The following is a 24609-nucleotide window of genomic DNA, read 5'->3' as shown; positions in this document are numbered from 1 at the left end:
ACTGTCCTCACATGGACTGATTTAAATATGTTTTTAGCACATTAATGGATCTTGAGATCTTGCTTTGCTCTCTATGCAGGCCTCACTGAGCCTTCAGATTTCAACACAAACATCTTCATTTGTGTTCTGAAGATGATGGTGGTCTTACGGGTGTGGAACGGCATGAGGGTGAGGAATAAATGACGTTATTTTCATTTTTGGGTGAACTAACCCTTTAAGACCTGCACTTTCACGCCGGAGTGACGTATCAAGGAGGAGGAGCAAGTCGGGTGTGAACAGGACAGGTCAGGCCTAATATTAAATATAAAATGAAAATATTGAAGAAATAAATTAAACATAAACCTCAATTCTGATAGAGCATAAAATTCCAAATATGGCTCCCACAAATACATTCTTTGAAACGAACTCATAGGGCCGCAGGTTTTCTTCTGAATCCACTTTTGCTGGTTTCTTCAGGTGAAGGTGGGGGAGAAAAATCTGAATGACCGCTCTGTTGCAAACAAGCGGAAACCTCCCACAGTTTCTCCTGAAGCCGATACGGAAGTGAGTTAAACTGCAGTTCATGGACTGGCCACTAGAGACAGACTCCAGAAGGAGCAGAATCTCACTGAGCTCATGTTAAAATGGCCAACTTTACAGCAGAAGAACACATGTTCATATTTTTTTTACAATCTATGGGTTCCACATGTAATACTCATTTCAAATGCAAAGATGTCAGCCAATCACAACAGTGGGCGTTTACACTGAAGTCTCACAGCAGACCTTCAAACAGAGCATTCAAAATTAAAATCAGGATAGAAAAATGCCTTTTATTTCTAAATTGTCATTTTATGATGTAAAAATCATACTAACAACATAAGTACACCTCAGGAAACATAATAAAATAATTTTAAAAATCCACATCATGGGAACTTTAAATACTATACGCTTTAAAATATTCATATTATAAAATATTTTTGTGCAATATTTGTTCATATAAAAAATCTCAAAACGATTTTTAATAATAATGTTATATATTCATAATTCATATTATGAATGTTCTTAAATTACTATACGCTTTAATAAATATTTTAAATATTCATATAAAATATTTTTTGCTTTGGTTAAAATTATACTAATAATTTGAATGATAGACAGAATTAGAATTTAGTAGTTTTTGTTCTTTTAACAGCAGATATTAATCATATCACAGTTCAAACCCCGATATATTATAAAGAAGGTTAATTATGCTTCTCTTTTACTACATTTTGTCAGTAAAAACGTCCTAAGCACCCTCTCTGATTGGCTGAAGAGGTGTGTCTTTCCAGTTTGTGGGCAATCATTATTTTTTTTAATATATATTTTTTTTTAAATATTACTACAATATTGTTTTTTGTATCTGTCCCATTACAAATGCAATGGAAACAATAATAATAATAATGTGTAAAATAATAATAAAATAACGGATAACGATCATATGACGTTACGTGACGTTCGTACGTTAGTCTCTGATTGGCTGAAGCTGACAGAAGAAGCGTGTCTTTCCAGTTTGTGGGCAAGCATAATTTTTTTGAATATTAAAAAAAAAAAAGTATTACTACAATATTGTTTTTTGTATCTGTCCCGTTACAATTGCAACAGAAGCAATAATAATAATGTGTAAAATAATAATAAAATAACAACGTATAACGATCATATGATATTACGTGACGTCCGTACGTTAGTCTCTGATTGGCTGAAGTTGACAGAAGAGGCGTGTCTTTCAGTAGTTGGGCGGAGCTTTGTGTCGCAGCGCTATGTATGTGTTTCAGAGAGCGCTGTTGATCGGCGCGCTGGGCAGCAAGAGCTTCACCAGAGCCATGGTAAGACTTCATACACACCTTTACCTGCTGTTTAACTCAGTTCGAGACGCTTTTGTGGTCTTGAGTCTTGACAGCTAGTTTATGTAATCGTTGTTAGTAGGTCAAAGCCCGGTGTGTTTATTCGTGGGCACCGGCGTGTCTCCGCTAATTCATTCCGGCCGAGGAACATTAGCCAGTTAGCTTTACTGATGTTATCATGTGTCTCAGTGTTTGTATACGGGTTAAAATGATTATATACTCGTTCTGTTAGTGTATATTTATACGAAACGACTCGTTAAAGTGCAGTTTGTTGACAAATGTATTATTTGTCAACTTATTTTTCATATATTTGACCTTTATTCTACACTGCTCTGTCCCTCCTTGTAAAACGGTCTGATGCTTTCCGGGTTGTATGAAGCCAGTCCCTCAAAAATACGCAGTGGGCTCTGATTGGTTAGCTGGCCTAGTGTGTTGTGATTCGCTAACCGCAGTGCACGTCGGAAACGTCACGCCCCTTACCGGAGGCTGTTCAGTGTTAAAGGTCCCGTTCTTCGTGTTTTTTTGAAGCTTTGATTGTGTTTACAGTGTGCAATATAACATGTGTTCATGTTTCGCGTGTAAAAAAACACAGTATTTTTCACACAATGTACTTATCTGTGTACCGCTGTTTCCACTGTCCTAAAAACGGCTGGTGATTTCCTTGTGCTATGAAGTCCCTCCTTCAGAAATACGTAACGAGTTCTGATTGTGCAAGCGCTTACCGTGTTGTAATTCGACCGCAGCTTAGCGCACGTGCCAGCAGTTCCTGTGTTATGATTCGACAGCAGCTTAGAGCACGTTGGAAAGGTCACGCCTCTTAACGGAGAGATGTATGCGTTCAATAATCTCTACAGCGTCCCTGGGAAAGCCAAACAAAGGTGATTTGACTCCTGGATGAAAATAACAGCGTCTCGACGACATGGCGATAAACACACTCAACGCAACAGTTCCTTTTCTCCACGCGACACGTCCGCTTCTCCACGTGGGACAGCAACAAGACCGCGCCCCCTTTTTCGCGTTTCTTTGTGGGCGGAGGTTAGTCTGTTCTACTGCTCTACTGACGTAATTAAAGAAGGAAGTACCAGGATGTAGTCCAAGCCAGCCGTTCGCTGTAGGCTTTGAAAAGGGAACTTCTGTTAAATAAAATATCTCGCTTGGCATTGAACTTTGAGCTTTATAATTTTACAGGTATTATTTATGCTCTAACAGCAACATTACACACTAACTAAAGTTTGAACAATGGGATCATGCGGAATGGGACCTTTAAGGCCAATTTATACTTCTGCGTCGAGTGCACGCAGAGGGTACGGCGTACCCTACGCATAGACGCGTTGGATACGCCGTACCCTACGCCGTAGCCTGACGCGCACCTCTCCAAAAATGTAACAACGCGTCAATTCTACGCGGACCGCAAGCGCTGTGATTGGTCTGCCAGAACCCTTCCCTCAGGTCAATAAATAAATAAAAAATCTGCGATAGGAGTGTGAGTGTGTGTCCAGAAATTGGATGATAGTTCCTTACGTCTGCTATAACACAATATTTTGCAGTCCAGCGATTCTTTATGGTAGTAAATAAATACATAGATCCGCTGAGTATAGCTTATTTATTTTCTCATTAAAACCAAAGATGTTAATCAGTAATTGTATATCAAGAACAGGGACACATTAGGGTATATTTCGTGAATGAAGTCTCCGCAACAGCAATCGATTGCTCGAGCCACCGCTGCTGAAAACAGCGGCCACGAGCTCTGCATGATTTCACGAACACATTCCAGCGCCAGATCGCCTTATTTAACTTTACTAATCAACTAGAGATGCTTAATTTGTATTAGATACAACAACTCAAGCTGCAAGAAAAGCCGCTCTCTCACTGCTGCTGATACTCCGACATGAATGTACAGATACTACACAACAAGCTGCTTCTTCTTCGGCTGTTGTCTTGATTACACCAACATGCCCGAGGACACTGCCTTCTAGCGTCTGCATGTGGAATTGCACATTGACGCAGACAACAGCGCAGAAGTATAAATGCTCACGACGGCGTCGGCTACGCGCGTAGCCTACGGCGTACACTACGGCGTACACTCGACGCAGAAGTATAAATTGGCCTTTAGAAACAACGGCATCAATAAAACCATATGAGCTCGAATCAGACCCAGAACATTTGAGTGAAGATGATCGAGCAGAACCTGTTCAGTCCTCGAGAGTAAAGACTGCGGATCTATAGTGATCGCTACTGAATGGCACTTTAACTTTTGTATTTTTAGAACGATTATAGCCAAATATCTGTCGCAAGAACTAACGTTAACCCAAAACGAACACTAAACACTGGCTTTAACTAGTAAGTTAGCCAAATCACACACAGAAGCATGTTTAGCAAGCCTGTAGATAAACAATACATAAAAGCTCTAATCAAAGAATCATTTACACTAATGTCAGGTTCGCTGTTGAGATTTTAACGTTAGTGTTTGTAACGTTAGGTGTTCGTCGGATAACGTTAAGTATGAATGAGCATTTAACAGACTGGTTTGCAGAACAGTGTTGTCATCTGTTTACTTACTTCCTACAACCTATTACAGGAAAACACATCGATGAAAAATAAATCAGACTTACAGGTTGTGGCCCGTGAACAGCTTCTGTTTGTAAATCCAGCTTTCAGGACAAGCCGTTGTGCATATCCTGTATTGAACTCGCGAAGTTTGTGGAAGTTTGTGTTGTCCTCCGTGAAATGTGCAGCGCGCGCGTCATGCATCCACGCACCGGCAGTGTTTTTTTCACGCAGCTGACGTTGTGCAAATCTGGCATTGAAATCGTGAAGACGTGGATGTTTTCCTCTGTCAGATGTGCTGCTGGAGCCCTGCGCGCGCCTGATTCCCCGCTGACTCAAACACACATGTGCATAACATGTTGTATGTTAAACGCTCTGCAACGCACCCCGGTCCCTATGAAGGCTGAACAGAGCAAGTACCCCAGACCTGCAATCCTGATGAAAATAACAGCGTTTCCTCGGCATCGCGGCAACAACACTCCAGCCTAACTATACCACAACAGCGCCGCGATACAAAATGGCCTCACCCCCCCTTATTTAATATTCTCGGAGGAGGGGTTTATGTAAATATTGGGGCTGGTGATGTCACCAGCCCTGGAGGAATGTGTGTAGTCGCCTACTGGCCGTTTGCTGTAGTTCTTAGAAACTGATTTCTTTAAAAGCAAATATCTCCCTTTGCTTTAAACTTTGAACGTTGTAACTTTGCAGATGTTGTTTATGCTCAAGCAGCAACATTACACGCTAGCTAAAGTTAGAATAGTGAAATCGTTGTTTACCACCCCTTTAAGCTTTTAATATTAAGAGGTTGGTGATAATGTTAATCATTTATTTATATGATATTATTTTGATATTAGTCTGTGGATATATATATATATATATATATATATAATATACACACACACACACACGAGTATTCAATGATAATTATATTAATCTGTTTAGCGCACACACACACTAATATTAAAATATATAAATTATTAACTACATACATACATTTTATTATTATTATTAATGATTATTATCAAGAGTACTCAATGATAATTATATTAATCTGTTTAGCACACCCACTTATTAATAGTAAAAATCATATAAATAAATTAACTACATACATATTATTATTATTATTATTATTAATGATTATTGTCAAGAGTATTCAATGATAATTTTATTAATTGGGTTTTAATTTAAGACTCAATGCATGTTTTCTAAATAACTGGTTTATGTTTTATTGTAGCAGGTGCATTAATTTATTCTTGGCAAATTGAATATCTTACCATTAGTATAGCCTACAACAAAAAATCATTACAAATAAAATTTGTAATATGTTTATTAAAATAAATGGTCATAACGTGCCTCCTTAGGCTCAATCGCAGTGTTTGTCACTCCCAAATATGTAAAAGTTTGAGTTCTCTTGCTTAAAACATGTTTTCAATGTATTCAATCACATCATCTTCTGAAAATATGAGCTTCATACTATTAAAATAAACTATATTGCTCTTGTATAATTGTTAATCTCACTCACACAAACATGTACTCTGGACCGTCATATAAAGGCACATCTTCTCAGCGAGGAGTGTAATGGATTACTCTTAAATCTGTTTAGCGTTGGCTAGCTCCACCTGTGAGATGTTTACGTGTTTCCCGTAAGCGCGGTGAGTCTCCTGTGATGTTGTCATAATCTACTTTTAGTGCCAAACTTTTTTACTAAAACCCTATTAAACGAATGCATAGTTTCTTTTGTTATGCATGACTTGTGTGTATGAGTTAAAAAGCACAAAGGGCATTTAATAAGCTGAGCTATTGCATTAGGAAATTGTGTAATTGATGTATAGCACATGATTGTGCATCACTGGTCAGTATCGGTTCGCATTAGACACTAGTCATCACGCCTCATGACCAGTGTTGGGCATGTTACTTTAATAAAGTAACTAGTTATAGTTACTTCTTACAAATAGCAACTGAGTTACATCATTATAAAAGTAGCTAATTATCAGGGAAAGTAACTACTAGGGCTGCTCGATTATGGAAAAAATCATAATCACGATTATTTTGGTCAATATTGAAATCACGATTATGTAACACGATTATTTCGCATGACTTTGGGAATGTGTTGCATTTGTTAAAAAGACACCTTTCAACAATTCAATTGAAATTGTAACATTTGTTGTACTTTTTGAACTATTAAAATAAATAATATAACATATTCAAATCAAAGTATAAAAGTATTCAAGTAAAAATGATACTCATCAAGATGGACATGTTGACATACGTTTTGTGTGAGTTTGTCCGTTCAAGAGCAAGACTTGAAAGAGAACTCAATATTTGCGCGCTGTGAGACGTGTGCGCGCTCTCGGATGAGTGCACAGAGATACATTTCCTCACAGCGTGCGCTACTTCTCATTCGCATCTTCTGGCACTAAACCCGGGTGATGACGGCGAAAATGACTGGTCATATTCGAAAATATGGCAGCATGCATTGAACAAAGTTTACAAAGAGAGAACTATTTGAAAAATATGAAGGAAAAAAAAGGACGTTTACACGGCAACCCTGCTCTCGTCAGTTTTTGTTTCTTTGTTAGATTGTCATAGGTCACTCTGTGTTTAATTTTCAAGTGGTTAAACAAATTCGTGGTGTTCCCTTCCGTTGCAGCCACTACCATGTAGCATATCTTGCACATAGCATGTTTCTGCTCGTCGTCTGATTCCTCGAAGCCAAACTGTTCCCAGACAACGGAGTTGGTTTTGCCTTTTTTGCTCATCAAACGCTGCTGTAACTGCCCTCCTTCTGCCATCTTTACTCGCGCCGAGTTTTTAAATTCCAGCGGATGAAACGCACACGAGTCACGAGACTCACGACCTGAGAGAGTTTGTGGCTTCGGGAGGGGCGGATGTGCGCGTGCGCGTTTCATACAGAACGCAAGACAAAATAAGAGTGTTCTTGCAAAACTGAACATGGCAAAATAATCGTTTTTTTCTCGATTGTACTATTTTGGTGATCGTTGGGAGCCGAAATCGAAATTCAATTAATTGCACAGCCCTAGTAACTACTGTGAACATTTGAAAAAGAAAAAAGAAACAAATATGTCAAATAACTTGGATGCCCCCAATATTAAACATGCTAAATAGAATAAATTATTATTATAAAACATTAATGTACACTATTGTAATGTTGCTGTGGGACAATGTGAGAGACACCTATCAAATTCAATACATTATTGTAAATATTATCATTAGGCCTACTATAGTGTAAATATTATCATTAGGCCTACTATAGTGTAAATATTATCAGTAGGCCTACTATAGTGTAAATATTATCATTAGGCCTACTATAGTGTAAATATTATCAGTAGGTTTACTATAGTGTAAATATTGTGTAAATATTATCAGTAGGCCTACTATAGTGTAAATATTATCAGTAGGCCTACTATAGTGTAAATATTATCAGTAGGCCTACTATAGTGTAAATATTGTGTAAATATTATCAGTAGGCCTACTATAGTGTAAATATTATCAGTAGGCCTACTATAGTGTAAATATTATCAGTAGGCCTACTATAGTGTAAATATTGTGTAAATATTATCAGTAGGCCTACTATAGTGTAAATATTATCAGTAGGCCTACTATAGTGTAAATATTATCAGTAGGCCTACTATAGTGTAAATATTATCAGTAGGCCTACTATAGTGTAAATATTGTGTAAATATTATCAGTAGGCCTACTATAGTGTAAATATTATCAGTAGGCCTACTATAGTGTAAATATTGTGTAAATATTATCAGTAGGCCTACTATAGTGTAAATATTATCAGTAGGCCTACTATAGTGTAAATATTGTGTAAATATTATCAGTAGGCCTACTATAGTGTAAATATTATCAGTAGGCCTACTATAGTGTAAATATTGTGTAAATATTATCAGTAGGCCTACTATAGTGTAAATATTATCAGTAGGCCTACTATAGTGTAAATATTATCAGTAGGCCTACTATAGTGTAAATATTATCAGTAGGTTTACTATAGTGTAAATATTATCAGTAGGCCTACTATAGTGTAAATATTATCAGTAGGCCTACTATAGTGTAAATATTATCAGTAGGTTTACTATAGTGTAAATATTATCAGTAGGCCTACTACAGTGTAAATATTATCAGTAGGCCTACTATAGTGTAAATATTATCAGTAGGCCTACTATAGTGTAAATATTATCAGTAGGCCTACTATAGTGTAAATATTATCAGTAGGCCTACTATAGTGTAAATATTATCAGTAGGTTTACTATAGTGTAAATATTATCAGTAGGCCTACTATAGTGTAAATATTATCAGTAGGCCTACTATAGTGTAAATATTATCAGTAGGCCTACTATAGTGTAAATATTGTGTAAATATTATCAGTAGGCCTACTATAGTGTAAATATTATCAGTAGGCCTACTATAGTGTAAATATTGTGTAAATATTATCAGTAGGCCTACTATAGTGTAAATATTATCAGTAGGCCTACTATAGTGTAAATATTGTGTAAATATTATCAGTAGGCCTACTATAGTGTAAATATTATCAGTAGGCCTACTATAGTGTAAATATTGTGTAAATATTATCAGTAGGCCTACTATAGTGTAAATATTATCAGTAGGCCTACTATAGTGTAAATATTATCAGTAGGCCTACTATAGTGTAAATATTATCAGTAGGCCTACTATAGTGTAAATATTATCAGTAGGTTTACTATAGTGTAAATATTATCAGTAGGCCTACTATAGTGTAAATATTATCAGTAGGCCTACTATAGTGTAAATATTATCAGTAGGCCTACTATAGTGTAAATATTGTGTAAATATTATCAGTAGGCCTACTACAGTGTAAATATTATCAGTAGGCCTACTATAGTGTAAATATTATCAGTAGGCCTACTATAGTGTAAATATTATCAGTAGGCCTACTATAGTGTAAATATTATCAGTAGGCCTACTATAGTGTAAATATTATCAGTAGGTTTACTATAGTGTAAATATTATCAGTAGGCCTACTATAGTGTAAATATTGTGTAAATATTATCAGTAGGCCTACTACAGTGTAAATATTATCAGTAGGCCTACTATAGTGTAAATATTATCAGTAGGCCTACTATAGTGTAAATATTGTGTAAATATTATCAGTAGGCCTACTACAGTGTAAATATTATCAGTAGGCCTACTATAGTGTAAATATTATCAGTAGGCCTACTATAGTGTAAATATTATCAGTAGGCCTACTATAGTGTAAATATTATCAGTAGGCCTACTATAGTGTAAATATTATCAGTAGGCCTACTATAGTGTAAATATTATCAGTAGGCCTACTATAGTGTAAATATTATCAGTAGGCCTACTATAGTGTAAATATTATCAGTAGGCCTACTATAGTGTAAATATTGTGTAAATATTATCAGTAGGCCTACTATAGTGTAAATATTATCAGTAGGCCTACTATAGTGTAAATATTATCAGTAGGCCTACTATAGTGTAAATATTGTGTAAATATTATCAGTAGGCCTACTATAGTGTAAATATTGTGTAAATATTATCAGTAGGCCTACTATAGTGTAAATATTATCAGTAGGCCTACTATAGTGTAAATATTATCAGTAGGCCTACTATAGTGTAAATATTGTGTAAATATTATCAGTAGGCCTACTATAGTGTAAATATTATCAGTAGGCCTACTATAGTGTAAATATTATCAGTAGGCCTACTATAGTGTAAATATTGTGTAAATATTATCAGTAGGCCTACTATAGTGTAAATATTGTGTAAATATTATCAGTAGGCCTACTATAGTGTAAATATTGTGTAAATATTATCAGTAGGCCTACTATAGTGTAAATATTATCAGTAGGCCTACTATAGTGTAAATATTATCAGTAGGCCTACTATAGTGTAAATATTATCAGTAGGTTTACTATAGTGTAAATATTATCAGTAGGTTTACTATAGTAACGCCGCGTTTTATTCTAAGTAACGCTAACGGGAGAATAAAAGTCATTCGTTTGATTACTCGTTACTGAAAATAATAATTCCGTTAGTAACGCTGTTTATCTATAACGCCGTTATTCCCATCACTGCCCGTGACCTTTAACCTCTCTCTGTTTATTGCAGTGTGCCCAAGCCAATGATTGGCAGTCGGCTAAATCTATATACGAGTTCTCAGCCAAAGACATCGATGGAGAGGAAGTGTCTCTGGAGAAATACAGGTGAGCACAATTGATTTTCTGTTATGATCTTTATTACTAATCATTTTTTTGGGGGTAGTGATTTGAACAAAGCCCTAATCCTAACTTCCTAGGTCAAAAATGGTCTTTGGTGGTGGCTGACAGACATGGTCATCCACACACACACACACACACACACACACACACACACACACACACACAATAAAAAGTACCCTACCCACGTGATCTGCAAGCGCAATACTGACAATACATTTAAAATGAATTCAAAGAAACAGTTTGTAATTTTTGCTTATCTTTTGATACCTTGATGTTTGTTTTTGTTCCTCATTTTTTTTACACTATTTACAGATAATTGTTTTGGTATATACAAATGGCAACAAATAGCCTAATTTTCTGCCATATACAATTTCATAAAATAACTTTTTTCTTACTAACTTTGTTCTGGTTTCACCTCACTCCAGTCTAAACTAAATGATTTTAGGCTATTTATTTTACTACACATAGTCAACACAAACAAGCTGAAAGCTGATGATTAAAACTAATTCTTACTATCCACTCTTGCTAAATTGGGTGAGCACACTTGTGTTCTCATTTCAGATGTTCTGAGTAAATGATTAAACTGATTTGTGTGAGTTCAGTGTTGGACAGATCAGTTGTTCTAACCAGTCGTTAAAATGATTCGGTTCAAAGGAGTCATTAGGTGGCGAATCGGACATTAGCAGACGTGTTGTGTGTGAATCCCGTCTGTTTGAACATCGCGAAAGATTTGTCAACACACAGAAAACACTTCATAACCATAGACAGTAAAAGACATTGACACAGCGGCCCCATAGGCTTCGATGGGGAAAAGTGAAGAAGCACTCACTTCCTGATGGATGATGTACTGCGCGGCCTCAGTCAATCGCAATCATTAGCCTATTTTTTACAAAAACGGCTTCTACGGGGCGATAGTGTAAGATCGAAGGTAATGGAGCCTTTTATACATTGTTGTGTTTCTTTAGAAATAAACAATGGTCAAATGGAGTCTTTAAACGCCTCAGATGTTAAGTTATTCGCTGTCAAAGTGACGCCAAAATGAATGGGAGTCAATGGGATGCTAACAGCCAAAATGAATGGGAGTCAATGGGATGCTAACAGCCAAAATGAATGGGAGTCAATGGGATGCTAACAGCAGGTGATGGCTTGGTTGGCAATGGCTGCCCCTATGGAAGGTACGCTTTCCGGGGGCTTGATTACCCCCTTGTTCATAACGGGACAGGATTTGTTTCTCATTTATTCAAAAGTATGGTTTATGTCAGCTGTTCAGAGAAGAGTCAATGGTTTTTGAGCGCAATTCACACCCAGCGAAAAATGTCCGAATGCGCCGAGTGCGACATGGATTCGGTCTTCTGTCCTTTTGATTTTGATTTACGTAATATGTGAAATATTAGAAAGCTAAGACCGTGCTTATTTTGAAGACAGAAAGAGGGCTCTCTGCTCGTTCTCTCTGTCTCTCAGATATAGGGTTGGGTATTGTTTTAGTTTTTTTTCTATACCGGTGCCAACCCGAAACCCGATTTAAAAAAAAAAAGCCACAAAACGAGGTGGATGAGTTTAAAGAATGGCTTTTTATAGATTTTTTTTTATTATTTAATTTTAACAATTTATTACAAGTTTAAGGTATACTTAAATATAAATAAACACAAAACACAATTTACTTAAAGCTACACTATGTAACTTTTCCGTCCACTAGAGGTCGCCTGTTCAAAACAAAGGCGTAGTTTGATGACGCCACGTTTGAGCGCAGAATCTCGGGACATGTGGTCTTTACCTCACAGCCGGTGGAAAAGAATCAGGATAGGACTCGGGCAGAAATCATGTTCATGGATGCGATTATTAACGTTACTGTAGTGAAGCAGAGCAGGACCGAGTGTTGTGGAGCTGAGCAAGGCCGCAGGAGCGATTGAAGAGCGGGACTGTTATTATGGCATAGTCGCTGGCGGGACTTTTATTATGACACGGTTGCCGGCGGCACTTCCTCTTCTCCAGTGCTGAGTGTGAGGTAACACAGCTCTGTTTATCGTATTAGATATATCTGAGTGTGTTGAAAAGGAAGTTATGACGTTGGCTCGGCGGCTGCTATGACACTTGTTCACTCTGCAGTGAGAGTAAAGCGTTTCACTGAATAAAACCGGAGACCGAGGGTGACGCAGATATGACGCAATCGACAGGCGACTCCCTCACACGCATAGCTCACACGTCCCGGCTCCTTGGTTAAAATAGCAATTTTCTCACGATTTACAAATAGTTGAAAACATTTGGGATATTCTAAGTACTCAACTGAACAAAATATATAACACTGGCCTAGTGGTTTCTGGATGTTTTACTGCAAAAATCCTACATAGTTCACCTTTAACAAATTTGCAGTAAAACTAAGGCCACCTAACCCGACTACAACTAATTTAACTCTAAATAACAGATACAGTAATAACAGCAGTCGTCTGTATTCTTGCTCTTCTACAAACCAGCTTCAGCTTTATTTTGCAGAAATATGACCATATTCTCTAGTTTTAATATTTTAGAACGCATCGCCTTATTGTTACCATGGCGACGCGTCGTGCTTCTCATATGACACACAGCTGCCGCATTAGTGCTGTATGGCTGCTCCGCTGTATCGGGTTTATTTCACTTTTTTCTTCAAAATATTCACAAACTTGCTAAATATGTCATGAACTATCTGATATTCAGATTTTCAAATGTGTGTTCGTTGATCTATACTGCGCGATGGGCGGCGCCATGTTAGTTTGCGCCTCAGAGAATCGAATCTGTCGGATTTACATCACGTAAATTCATTCACGTCTCACAAAATACATGAAAGTAAGTGACCGCTGAACTGGGAGAAGAGTAGAGTAAACTTAACTATATAGTTACTATATAATGTGTATCTGATATGAATAAAACGCGTAGTCAAGTTATAACTGTCTGAAAGGATTGTTTTTGCTGCTTGCACAGACATCAGTGTGTGTTTTTGCTAGTACTTATGAGCATTTAAATGTCTGAAACCTGAAATAAACATGATGTGGTTGAAAACACTGAATAGTTGCGATATGTGACGAGCGCTGAGCGTGTCTGTCTCTGGCTCGGCGCCAGCCAAAGCGCAAAAGCATGTTTGATTTTAAGTGGCACCGAAATGAGGAACCGAAATCTGTGTTCTGATTTGGTCCGGTACATACCGGTTATATGCACCGGGTTTCAGTACCCAACCCCATTTACAGGACATTTGCTCGGACGGAGTGAAGAAGAAAAGTAGCGGATCTGCCATTGCATAAACAGTTTAGAACAAGAACCAAAAAAAAAAGTAATTTTTATGTAAACAAACATGCATGTAATTCTATTTTAGGATTGCTTTTATTTGAATATTCATTTTATTTGTTGTTTTTTAAGTGTTGTTTTCTCTGTAAGCTGTGTTCTTTATGTACGCTTTGAGAAAGGCACTATATAAAATAAATGTATAATTATTACTAAACACAATGGGCAATATACCGCGGCACCAGAATCACGGTCATGTCCATATATTGTGCAATAAGTTGTGGTTAACAGATAATGTGTTCTGATTCTGTCCGGTATGTGCCGATTATATAGGTACCCAACCCTACTAAGATAACAACATGCGCCCTATCAAAATCTACATCACTCATAAATCACAATAACGGATCAAATAAGGCTTTGTCGGGACAAAAAAATGTCAATGTAGGAAAAACCCTGGACTCTTATTATGCAGTCGAGAGGGATTGAATGTGGCGCATGTCAAAACGGCCAAATAAAAACTGCTCAACACCCGAGCATCATGATGGAGAGTTTCTGTCCTCGCCTACGTTAGACTCTAATGTGCATTCTTCATCGTGTTATTTTTAGTCTTCGGCTGAGAGTAATCTTGCTGTAAGAAAACTGGGTCATTATAGTGTGTTTGTCTGTTTTCAGGGGTTACGTGTGCATCATCACTAACGTAGCCTCCAAGTGAGGGAAGACTCCTGTAAACTACACTCAGTTTGCGGCAATGCACGCCACGTACGCTGAGAAGGGTTTACGCATCCTGGGCTTCCCCTGCAACCAGTTTGGAAAGCAGGTTTGTACAATTGTGCATTGCATTGTGCTTTGTTTTGCATGCTATGTAAATGGTATGCAAGAATAAACATTAGAAATAGTGGCATGCACTTTACATGTTAAAGGCATCATGAACTGGCTTTTTTTTTTGTATACTGTTGTCTGAGGTCAATTTATGACGTTTTATGTGGTTTTTACATTCAAACACATCATAATGAATAAGTAATAGGCTATTTTCTGCCATGGTTTTGAGGCTCTCTGAAGAAACGGTTGGTTTTTATGGCCGTGCCGCACTGAAGACTTGGAAGTAAAGACCCACGGATAGGATTGGATAAGATTTGCATATTTAATGAGCTTCTGCTCCTCTGTCAGTTACAGCGTGTGGCAAACGGCACGCAATCGTAATAAATTAACCTCAGACAACAGTATAAAAAAAAAAGACAGTTCATGACACCTTTTAATATTATTTCTACACTGGTAATTATCAGTTCAAGCATACTATTTTTGCAGCATTGCATAACACATTTTCAGTAAGACTTTGCTGTGGGGTTATACTGTGAATTACAGCCAATTCGGGCCTGAACATTTGTTCTTTCTGTTAAAATGTAACTGACCATCGGACTGGTCACTGTCATCACTGTAAGTGGGTCACGCGAGTGAAGCTGTAAGTGGATTATGTTGTGTTGTGGGGTGAGATTTAATCAGCATAAGAGATGCAAATTGCTTTATAAGTCCTTCATCTGAAGTCACACACAGATTTCTATGATCAAAATCTGCTCCATCACATGCATAGCTGTGCTGAGAGTAAAGTAGGCATCTGGGGATTTCCCAACAAAAAGTAGGTCAAGAAATGTCATTTGGTTAAAGGGATAGTTCACCTAAAAATTAATATTCTGTCATTTACTCACCCTCATGTCATTCCAAATCTGTAAGACTTTCATTCATCTTCGAAACACAAGGGGTCTCATTCATGAAACTCTCGTAAATATACAAGCAAATTCTGAGTAATTTGCGCGTAAAATGGACCTTTGAGAACTCTCCTCCAGATTCACAAAAAGAAAGTGCCTTTTGTTAGTCATGTGACCCTGGAGCTCAACACCAGTCATGTGTCTCAAGGGTAAATCTGTGCCAATAGCCAACAATACATTGTATGGGTCAAAATTATACATTTTTCTTTTATGGCAACATCATGAGGATATTAAGTTCATGTTCCATTAAGATATTTGGTAAATGTCCTACCGTAAATATATCATAAATGTATTATTAGTAGTGCTAAGGACTTCATTTGGACAACTTTAAAGGAGATTTTCTCAATATTTATAGTTTTTTGCACCATTTTCAGTTATAATTGTACAAACCACACATCAATGGAAATATTATTTATTCAGCTTTCATATGAATTTTTTTTTTTACCCATTACTGGAAATTGGTCACACTGTAAAAACATTTATTTGAGCTGTAAATAAAAACAAAAACACGTGAGCGAGTAAATCGAACTACACTGTAAAAATGAAGTATTTATGTAAGTGCGTAGATGTTTTTTTAGGTGACTGTCCCTTTAAGAGCGAGACACGAGTCACTGCTGAATGTGTTAAACACACACACACACACACACACACACACACACACACAGTGATGAATTATTGACACACACACCCTCATTACTTTTAAAGGTCCCATGGCATGGCATTTTTCTATTATTTTATAATGTTTCCTGAGGTGTACTTATATTGTTAGTATGACTTTTACATCATAAAATGTCATAATTTAGAAATAAAAGGCATTTTTTCTGAAGTCACGGTTCGGTACAGCAGTTTTAAAACATGGCTTTTTATTTATTTTTTATTAAACTGATTTACTGAAAAAATTGTCTGTCCTTAAATGAATTAAATTTATAACTAAAAGTTTTGTAAAGATAATGCTGTAAACTATAGGGAGCCCTTACTTGCACATTATTACTATAATATTAAAGGTTAACAACAGAGCCCAAACTATGAGCCTATATTCAGCTGATATTCATGTTTAGGTATAATAATCAACACTCAAATAACACATTGTGTGCAAACATGTAAACGTCACATAAGGCAGTTTTTGCATTAACTCCTAAATCTAATCATAAAATTGTTTTTTTTTCTTCAATTCGTTGTTGAAATATAATCTTAGTGACTGTCATTTTCATGACAGATTTATCTAAACATAGTAGAATAGTGATGTCTTGATCATTTAATGCTAACAGATTAAGTTGTGTGTGTGTGTGTGATCAGTCACGTCACATTAAAGAGCGTCAAAACGGCATTTATCGTTTGAATTTCGTGATTAAATGGACTGAATAGTTATGTTCGAGTGGAAACTCAGATTGAAGTGTGTTCCGCGCTTAAAATAAAGATTGCATTCGGATCGGTTCGGTACACACGCGAACCGAAAGTCCTGTACCGAAACGGTTCGGTACGAATACGTGTACTGTTACACCCCTTGTTACTCGTATCTCAATTTGAAGCATATTACTGAATATAAAAAATGCAGTATTAACTTCTCCATTATTGTCCCACAAGTGGGATAATTGGTCGGTGTAGTTTTTGTCCCACCCCTCCTCCACTATGATTGGACGGCCGGGTAAAAAGTGACAGTGACAAGCGATGGGGCAAATCAACTCTTGAAATATTATGGTACATAGTGTATCAAAATAGCCTATAAATCTAGATGCACCCTAGCGGCAGTAAATCTAATCTGCCAAGTATAGTCTAGCAACTCTCGGTAGACCTGCGAGCTGGAAAAACCAAACTCTGGTCAGGCCAATCACATCGTGTATAGAGTCGGTGGGCGGGCTTAACATAATGACGGAGCAGAGTTGCGGCAGTTCCTGGTGCTACAGGTAAACAGAAGCTGGCTAACGGCGGTCTTCAAATCGGCTTTAACCGCGACTCTGGAAGACTCGGAGTTCAGCTTTTCTTTGAGGAAAGAACAAAGAACGGCACTGAAGTCATTCTTAAGAAAGGAAGATGTGTTCGGAGTTTTGCCGACCGGATACGGCGAAAGTTTAATCCATCAACTAATGTTAGCTGGGCTTCTAGCGCTTTCCAATTGCGTGCAGAGGGATTTTGAAAGACAACCGTTTATCCCGCCCCTCGGATTGAGTTCCCAGACCCAACATCTTGATGTGGGTGTGGCTTATCAGGCTAGCATCAAAATGCAATTTCATCAGTTTGCCTAAATTAGTACACAAAACGCTCAAATGTTTTACGCACTATTTGCACAGGATAGGGAGCTGGTGTACGTTTCTTTCATACCAACTAACATTTTGAAAATACGAAAATTTACGTCAGAACTGCTTTACCAGACTGATCTCATAAAATGGCGTATGTATGACACGCCAATTCGTATGCCATTTTGGCGTGCTATAAAGACGCATAATCGGTTTTTAGCATGTTTATCAACGCCGTTTCATTCCATCCCCCTACACTGCCCCTACCCCTAAACCTACCCATCAGACACACACACACACACACACACACACACTGTCCCTAAACCTACCCAAGAAACATTCTGCATTTTTACATTTTCAAAAAAAACATAATTTAGTATGTTTATAAATCCATTTACATTGTGGACACACACACACACACACTAGGGCTGAACGATATGGACAAAATTTCATATCTCGATTTTCATGCCAGATATCTCGATATCGATACAGTACGATATGACTACGTGTTCGGTGAAAATCTGAATTAAAATGTGTTTGATTTAAGCCTACATTTCAAAAATTTGTGTCAGAAAATGTATTGTTTTTAAGCCTTTGGCACGTACGATCACACAGGTGTGATCAGTCTAGGCTGATCCCTGAGCGGATGATCAAGTGCATCACATGATCAAATGTTGAATTTAGCCAGAGACAGGCGTGCTCAGAGAGGTCATATATCACAACTTTTCAGTGTTTTCAACCACATACTGTTTATTTTAGGTTTCAAACACATAAGTACTAAAAAAACAATACATTTAGAGTTTGTAAAATACACACTGATGTCTATGGAAGAGGTAATAATAATCCTTTCCATTATAATTCGACACATTTTATTCATATCAGATACACATTGTGTAAGTAACTTCAATGTTTACTCTATTCTATTCCCAGTTCACCAGCCACTTACTTTTAAGTATTTCGGGAGAAGTGGATGAATTCACGTGTTGTAAACATAGAGGTTGTAAATCCAACAGATCCGATTCTCTGAACTGCGTCTGCGGCACAAACTAACACAGCGGCGCCCATCGCGCATACAGCTCAACTAACGCCATCGTTGTAAAGGTGTTTAAACAACAATATACTTCCACTTGCATGTATTTGACAATCGGAATATCAGATATTTCATGCCATAGCTAACACATTTGTGAATATTCTGAATAGAAAAGGAAAAAAATGACAAAAGCAGATCATCATTCATTCAGCGCTGTTGCTGCTGCGGTGTGTCACGTGACAAGCAATGACGCGTCACCATGGAAACGCCGCCCCCCCTCTCACAATATAGTTCCTGCGTCCCTGGTAGTGTGTGTGCGCTGGCTTTAGCGGCGCATTCAAGGGCACTCGTAAAACTGATGTTTGTTGTGACTTCCAGAGTTATATGCAGGGCGAGCGCGGAGAGGGGAAATCTATATCGTCTATATCGTTGCTTTTTTCGATAGTAATATCTTGAAAGTTCATATCTAGATATAGATACGATAACGATATATCGTTCAGCCCTAACACACACACACACATAATGGTTCATTTCGGCGAGACATTCACGCAGAATCACACGGCGTAGACATACACGCAGAGATGATGGTTCGTTTCGGCGTACACACACACGCGGATGGCTCAATGCGTACAGATAACACACCATTTGGCTTTAGAAAGTGCCGTGTATGTTTACGCAAAGTCATGATGTCATGTTGGCTTCACGAATAAACACAAACTTGACACACAACTGACACAAATTTGTTCTGCTTGTGTTTCATGAATGAGGCCCATTGAATTTAGACTTGTATTCACTTATAAACTTTGATCAGCAAACATAAACAGAAGCTCAACTGGCTTGAAGAGAATGCAGCTCAAACGTGCTGCGTTTGTGTCAGGCAGGTTTCGACACATTGGATGAAAGTTTTCTGTTGTGTAAGAGCGGTTGTGTCCCTCCATAGGAGCCTGGAACGGAGGCGGAGATCAAGGAGTTTGCCAAAGGCTACAATGCAGAGTTTGACCTCTTCAGTAAGATCGAGGTGAATGGCGACGGAGCACATCCTCTCTTTAAATGGATGAAAGAGCAGCCCAAAGGCAGAGGAACTCTGGGAAAGTGAGTTTGTTTGGTTTCTGCACTTGTTCTTAGGGCTGGGCGATATGGCTGAAAACTGTATCACGATATAAGTGTTTCATATCGATAATTATTGATATTTTTTAGGGCTGTCAAAAGATTAATCGCGATTAACGTCATCCAAAATAAAAGTTTGTGTTTACATAATATATGTGTGTACTGTGTATAATTATTATTTATATATAAAAAACACACACAAGCATGTATATATTTAAGAAAAATGTATTATATTTATATATAAAATATTTATAAATTATATAAATGTATATACATGCAAATATTTCTTAAATATATACATGAATGTGTTTGTATTTATATATAGAGCTGCAACTAACGATTATTTTTTCTGTCGACTAATCTAACGATTATTTTTTCGATTAGTCGACTAATCTAACGATTATTTTCCAGATTAATCTTATTATTCTTTTTTACTGATTATTGTATTTCAAAGAGGGTAGTGAATTTGTATATTATTTTAACATGAAATCAATGAATGATGACAATATTAATTGTATTTCAGGAAGGGTAGTGTACATAGTATGCCATTTTATAATGAAATATATAAACACAAGAAGCTTTTTAAACATAATATATAATGATACTATTCATCATAAAATGTATACAGAGTAGGCCTAATTAGGAAAAGTTGTTTACTATAGTAGTTGAGTATGATTTACTTATTGATTTGTGTCAATAGTAAACGAAAATGCACTTGTATTTATCTGCAAAAGGTTCACATACAGGAGCTTTCAGCATAGTGTTAATGTATAACTAGTCGTCTATTTTGAAGATACATGTGCATAAACAACGACTAAAGCTGCCAGAAGTTTTTGCCCAAACTTCAAACACATTTAAATGATTAAAGCTAGAGGCATATCTTAACTTTAATGTTACGTTAATCATGTAAACTACCTATATACAGCATGTTTTATGCATATGTGTTTGGGACCGAGCGGAACCAGGTCGCATATACAGGAGATATATGCAGCCCATAATAAATAAAAGCACGAGACGTACTGGGGTCGGAGAAGAACCCAGGAAAATGTGACCGTCTGTTGCAATACACGCGCCACGGTTCAGCTGCGCGAGAGAACAATGGCAGCAGGGTTGCCAGGTTTACACAACAAAACCCACCCATTCGTTACTCAAAACTAGCCCGAAACAAGCCCAATCGCGTTTCGGGGAGGTTCTCTGGTAAACATCGCTAAATTAAATATGTTAAATATTAAATATGTTAAATATGTGTGTTTTTTTGCTTCAACCCGCGGACATGAGACACAGCCCGCGGCAACAGTGTAGAAGTAGCCGAATTCCGCGGAAAAAAGCGGACTTGGCAACACTGACTGGCAGTGTGAAAGCTCCCGCTCTCCACCACGCGCACAGCTCCTGCTCTGCCACCGCGTGCAGTGTGAAACCGGCGTTACAGAGCGAACAAAGCACAGTTTTACTCTGCTTCTGTTTAAAGCACTCCCACACTTTTGAATGTCGCGGTCTGGCTTTATATGATAAATGATCATTTTCACTATGCCCGGGAGCAGAAGCTGCCATTATTCTAGATCTTCTGTTCCATTCTAGAAGGTAAATAATGTGCCGCCGACGCGTCGACGCATTTCACGCACGTCGACGTATTTTCGTAGTCGACGTCATCGACGACGTCGACGCGTCGTTGCAGCCCTATTTATATATACATCATAATTATACAGAGTACACACAAATATATTATGTAAACACAAACTTTTATTTTGGATGTGATTAATCACGATTAATCTTTTGACAGCCCTAATATTTTTATGACCCATTTAAAATAAGGACCAGGAGGAAAAGATTTTGCATTTAAACATTTTTATTTTAAACGTAACCTTCCTCTGATTATAATCCCCTCCGTTAGAAAGGCAGCACAATCATGGAAAACACAAAATAATTAAAATTTAAACACGAGTCTAAAATCACAATGAACACTTAACAATTATCTCTCACATTAAGGTGCAGCGTCTCCGTTATTTCTTTGTAACTGTTATCGTTTAGATGCTTTGTCATAAGGCACTGATGCAGAGTAACTTTACCTCTCCATGTAGATTCAAAGGCTGAATCCGAAATCGCCCCCTATACCCTACATAGGGCACCATTTAAGGGGGCAGCCATTTGTAGTGGTTTCCAAAACGATAGTGCACTCATTCAATCCCACATAACGAGTGTACAGCCGATGTACACACTGTCCGAATTCACTCACTCGTTTTCATTCACTTCTTCAAGTGAACTGTATTAGTGGATAATGTAGGGAACAGTGATTGAGGGGATAGGCGATATCGGATTCAGCCAAAGTCAAGAATAGCACAACGGCGAGCGCTTTGAGTATAAACACGTCCCCAATCGAGCAAGACGTACACTGCGGAGCCAGACGAAAGCATAAATAAGTCTTGCATAATTTGCAGACGACATTGGTCTGACTACGGTCAGGCTTATAAAATCCAAAAAAACTGCCACACTGGTGAGTCGACTTGTTTTCCTGTTTTATAAACAATTTCCTCGCTCGCTGCGGCTCTCATTTTCCACTTATCACTCCACGCCGGTTCCGTTACTGAAGAATTAATCCACCGCGAGACAACGATATGGCGCAACCAAACATGATACAGTTACCTGATTGGCTGTTAGCCTCCCTACGTTGCTTGGTTACCAGAGAGCGAGTGCCTTTGTTCATGCAACCAAACTTGCTTCGCTGCCTCTGGTGTCTTCCGACGAAGAATTTTTTTCTTATCAAATGTTTTATCGAACGCATTTTTTATTGATATCGATAACGTGTCTATCACGATACATATCGATATCGTTTCATCGCCCAGCCCTAGTCGTTCTCTAATGCATTGATCATTTGATGTTTTAAATACTGTTTTTGTTTCCACAGCAACATCAAATGGAATTTCACTAAGGTAACCATTGCATGATGTTAATTAATGTTGTTCTCTAATTCGCTGCAGTATTGCGCACTCACACCTGATGTTTTTATCATAGTTCCTCATTGACAGAGAAGGTCAGGTTGTGAAGAGGTACGGACCAATGGATGACCCAAGCGTAAGTCAACAATGCTCTAAAATGATTCATTTACTAATGTTAACAACTGAGATCTTATTGCAAAGTGTTCCCAATTATTCTTTACGGTTCTCTTGAGAACATTTTGGATTTGGTTAAATAAAAATAACCTGTTTTGTTTGTCCCATCAGGTTGTTGAAAAGGATCTCCCCAAGTACCTGTAGCCATTTGGATCAAATCCGATCTCCGTCCCATGACCCGTGTGTGTGTGTGTGTCATAGGCACTTGTCTCCTCTCTTTCCGCTGATTGGACGTTGGCAGGGTGATGCCCAGATCTGTGACGGCCGTTCCTCAAGCCTGTGTTCAGGTGGGGACGGCCTGATGTCCTTCGGCGTGCAAATTCTCTGGGAACGCCCCTCCGATATCCAGTCGCGTCTCTAGAGAGGAGATCAATGCCAGTCAATGCACTTAAAATCACACTCATACACCCTAAAGAACATTTTCTAACAAGCAGTGATGATCATTAAACAATAGCGTCAGAATGTCCTGTGTGGCCAGTTCTTTTACAAAGTCAGGGTTCCCACGTAGACATCATGGAAAATTAACGACTAATTTTCCAGTCCTGTAAAATTCTTTGGTCATTGTCAAACACCTTTTTTCATGTGATAATGCAGGTTATAAGCCTTTTGGGTTTCTTCTCACGATATACTTTGCACCGTATTACAAAGCCTTTAAAAGGTCCTTTGCAAAAATAGAAAATATACAGACTTTAGTGTGTGCACGAGAAACCATTGAACATAGGACACCTATTGCACCATCAGCACATTTCTCAGTGGGGTTTCTTGGCCGCCACAGAGTGTGAGTTAAAGTAGACCTAAGGCCTTGAAATGTGATGTACTGCCCTAACGAAAGCCAAAATTTGGACACTTTTTTTTTTTATAGTACCATTCGTTTTTATAGACCTTAAACTTGGCTAATAGGACAATGCACACAGCCGTATTGCACCATAAGCCCAATTTATGTCAGTGTTTCTCTGTCGCCACAGAGGATGCGTTAAAGTGGACATTGGCCCTTGATATTAGAGTTACTACCCTAAGAACAGACAAATTTTGAACACTTTTTACTCTACCAGTCTTTTTTTATAGACCTTAGAACTTGTCAAATAAGACAATGCACACAGCCGTATTGCTCTATAAGCCCATTTCATGTCATTGTTTCTCTGTCGCTACAGAGGATGCGTTAAAGTGGACATTGGCACTTGATATTAGAGTTACTACCCTACGAACAGACAAATTTTGAACACTTTTTACACTACCTGTCTTTTTTTATAGACCTTAGAACTTGTCAAATAAGACAATGCACACAGCCGTATTGCTCTATAAGCCCATTTCATGTCATTGTTTCTCTGTCGCTACAGAGGATGCGTTAAAGTGGACATTGGCACTTGATATTAGAGTTACTACCCTACGAACAGACAAATTTTGAACACTTTTTACACTACCTGTCTTTTTTTATAGACCTTAGAACTTGTCAAATAAGACAATGCAC

At 37.8% G+C, this 24609-nt stretch overlaps 1 protein-coding gene across 1 annotated transcript; it reads left to right on the top strand.

Moving 5' to 3' along the window:
* Positions 1–1722: 1722 nt before the first annotated feature.
* Positions 1723–23603, top strand: gpx4b (glutathione peroxidase 4b). The gene is made up of 7 exons (XM_079819701.1): positions 1723–1841; positions 10539–10633; positions 14573–14717; positions 19868–20019; positions 22937–22961; positions 23044–23103; positions 23253–23603. The coding sequence occupies exons 1-7, from the start codon at positions 1776–1778 to the stop codon at positions 23283–23285; spliced, it is 576 nt and encodes a 191-aa protein (XP_079675827.1). The 5' UTR covers positions 1723–1775; the 3' UTR covers positions 23286–23603.
* Positions 23604–24609: the final 1006 nt, after the last annotated feature.

Source organism: Gobio gobio (assembly GCF_949357685.1).
Source record: "Gobio gobio genome assembly, chromosome: 6".
Lineage (NCBI taxonomy): Eukaryota > Metazoa > Chordata > Actinopteri > Cypriniformes > Gobionidae > Gobio > Gobio gobio.
The sequence above is the reverse complement of the archived record's forward strand: the minus strand, read 5'-3'. Positions and strand labels throughout refer to the sequence as shown.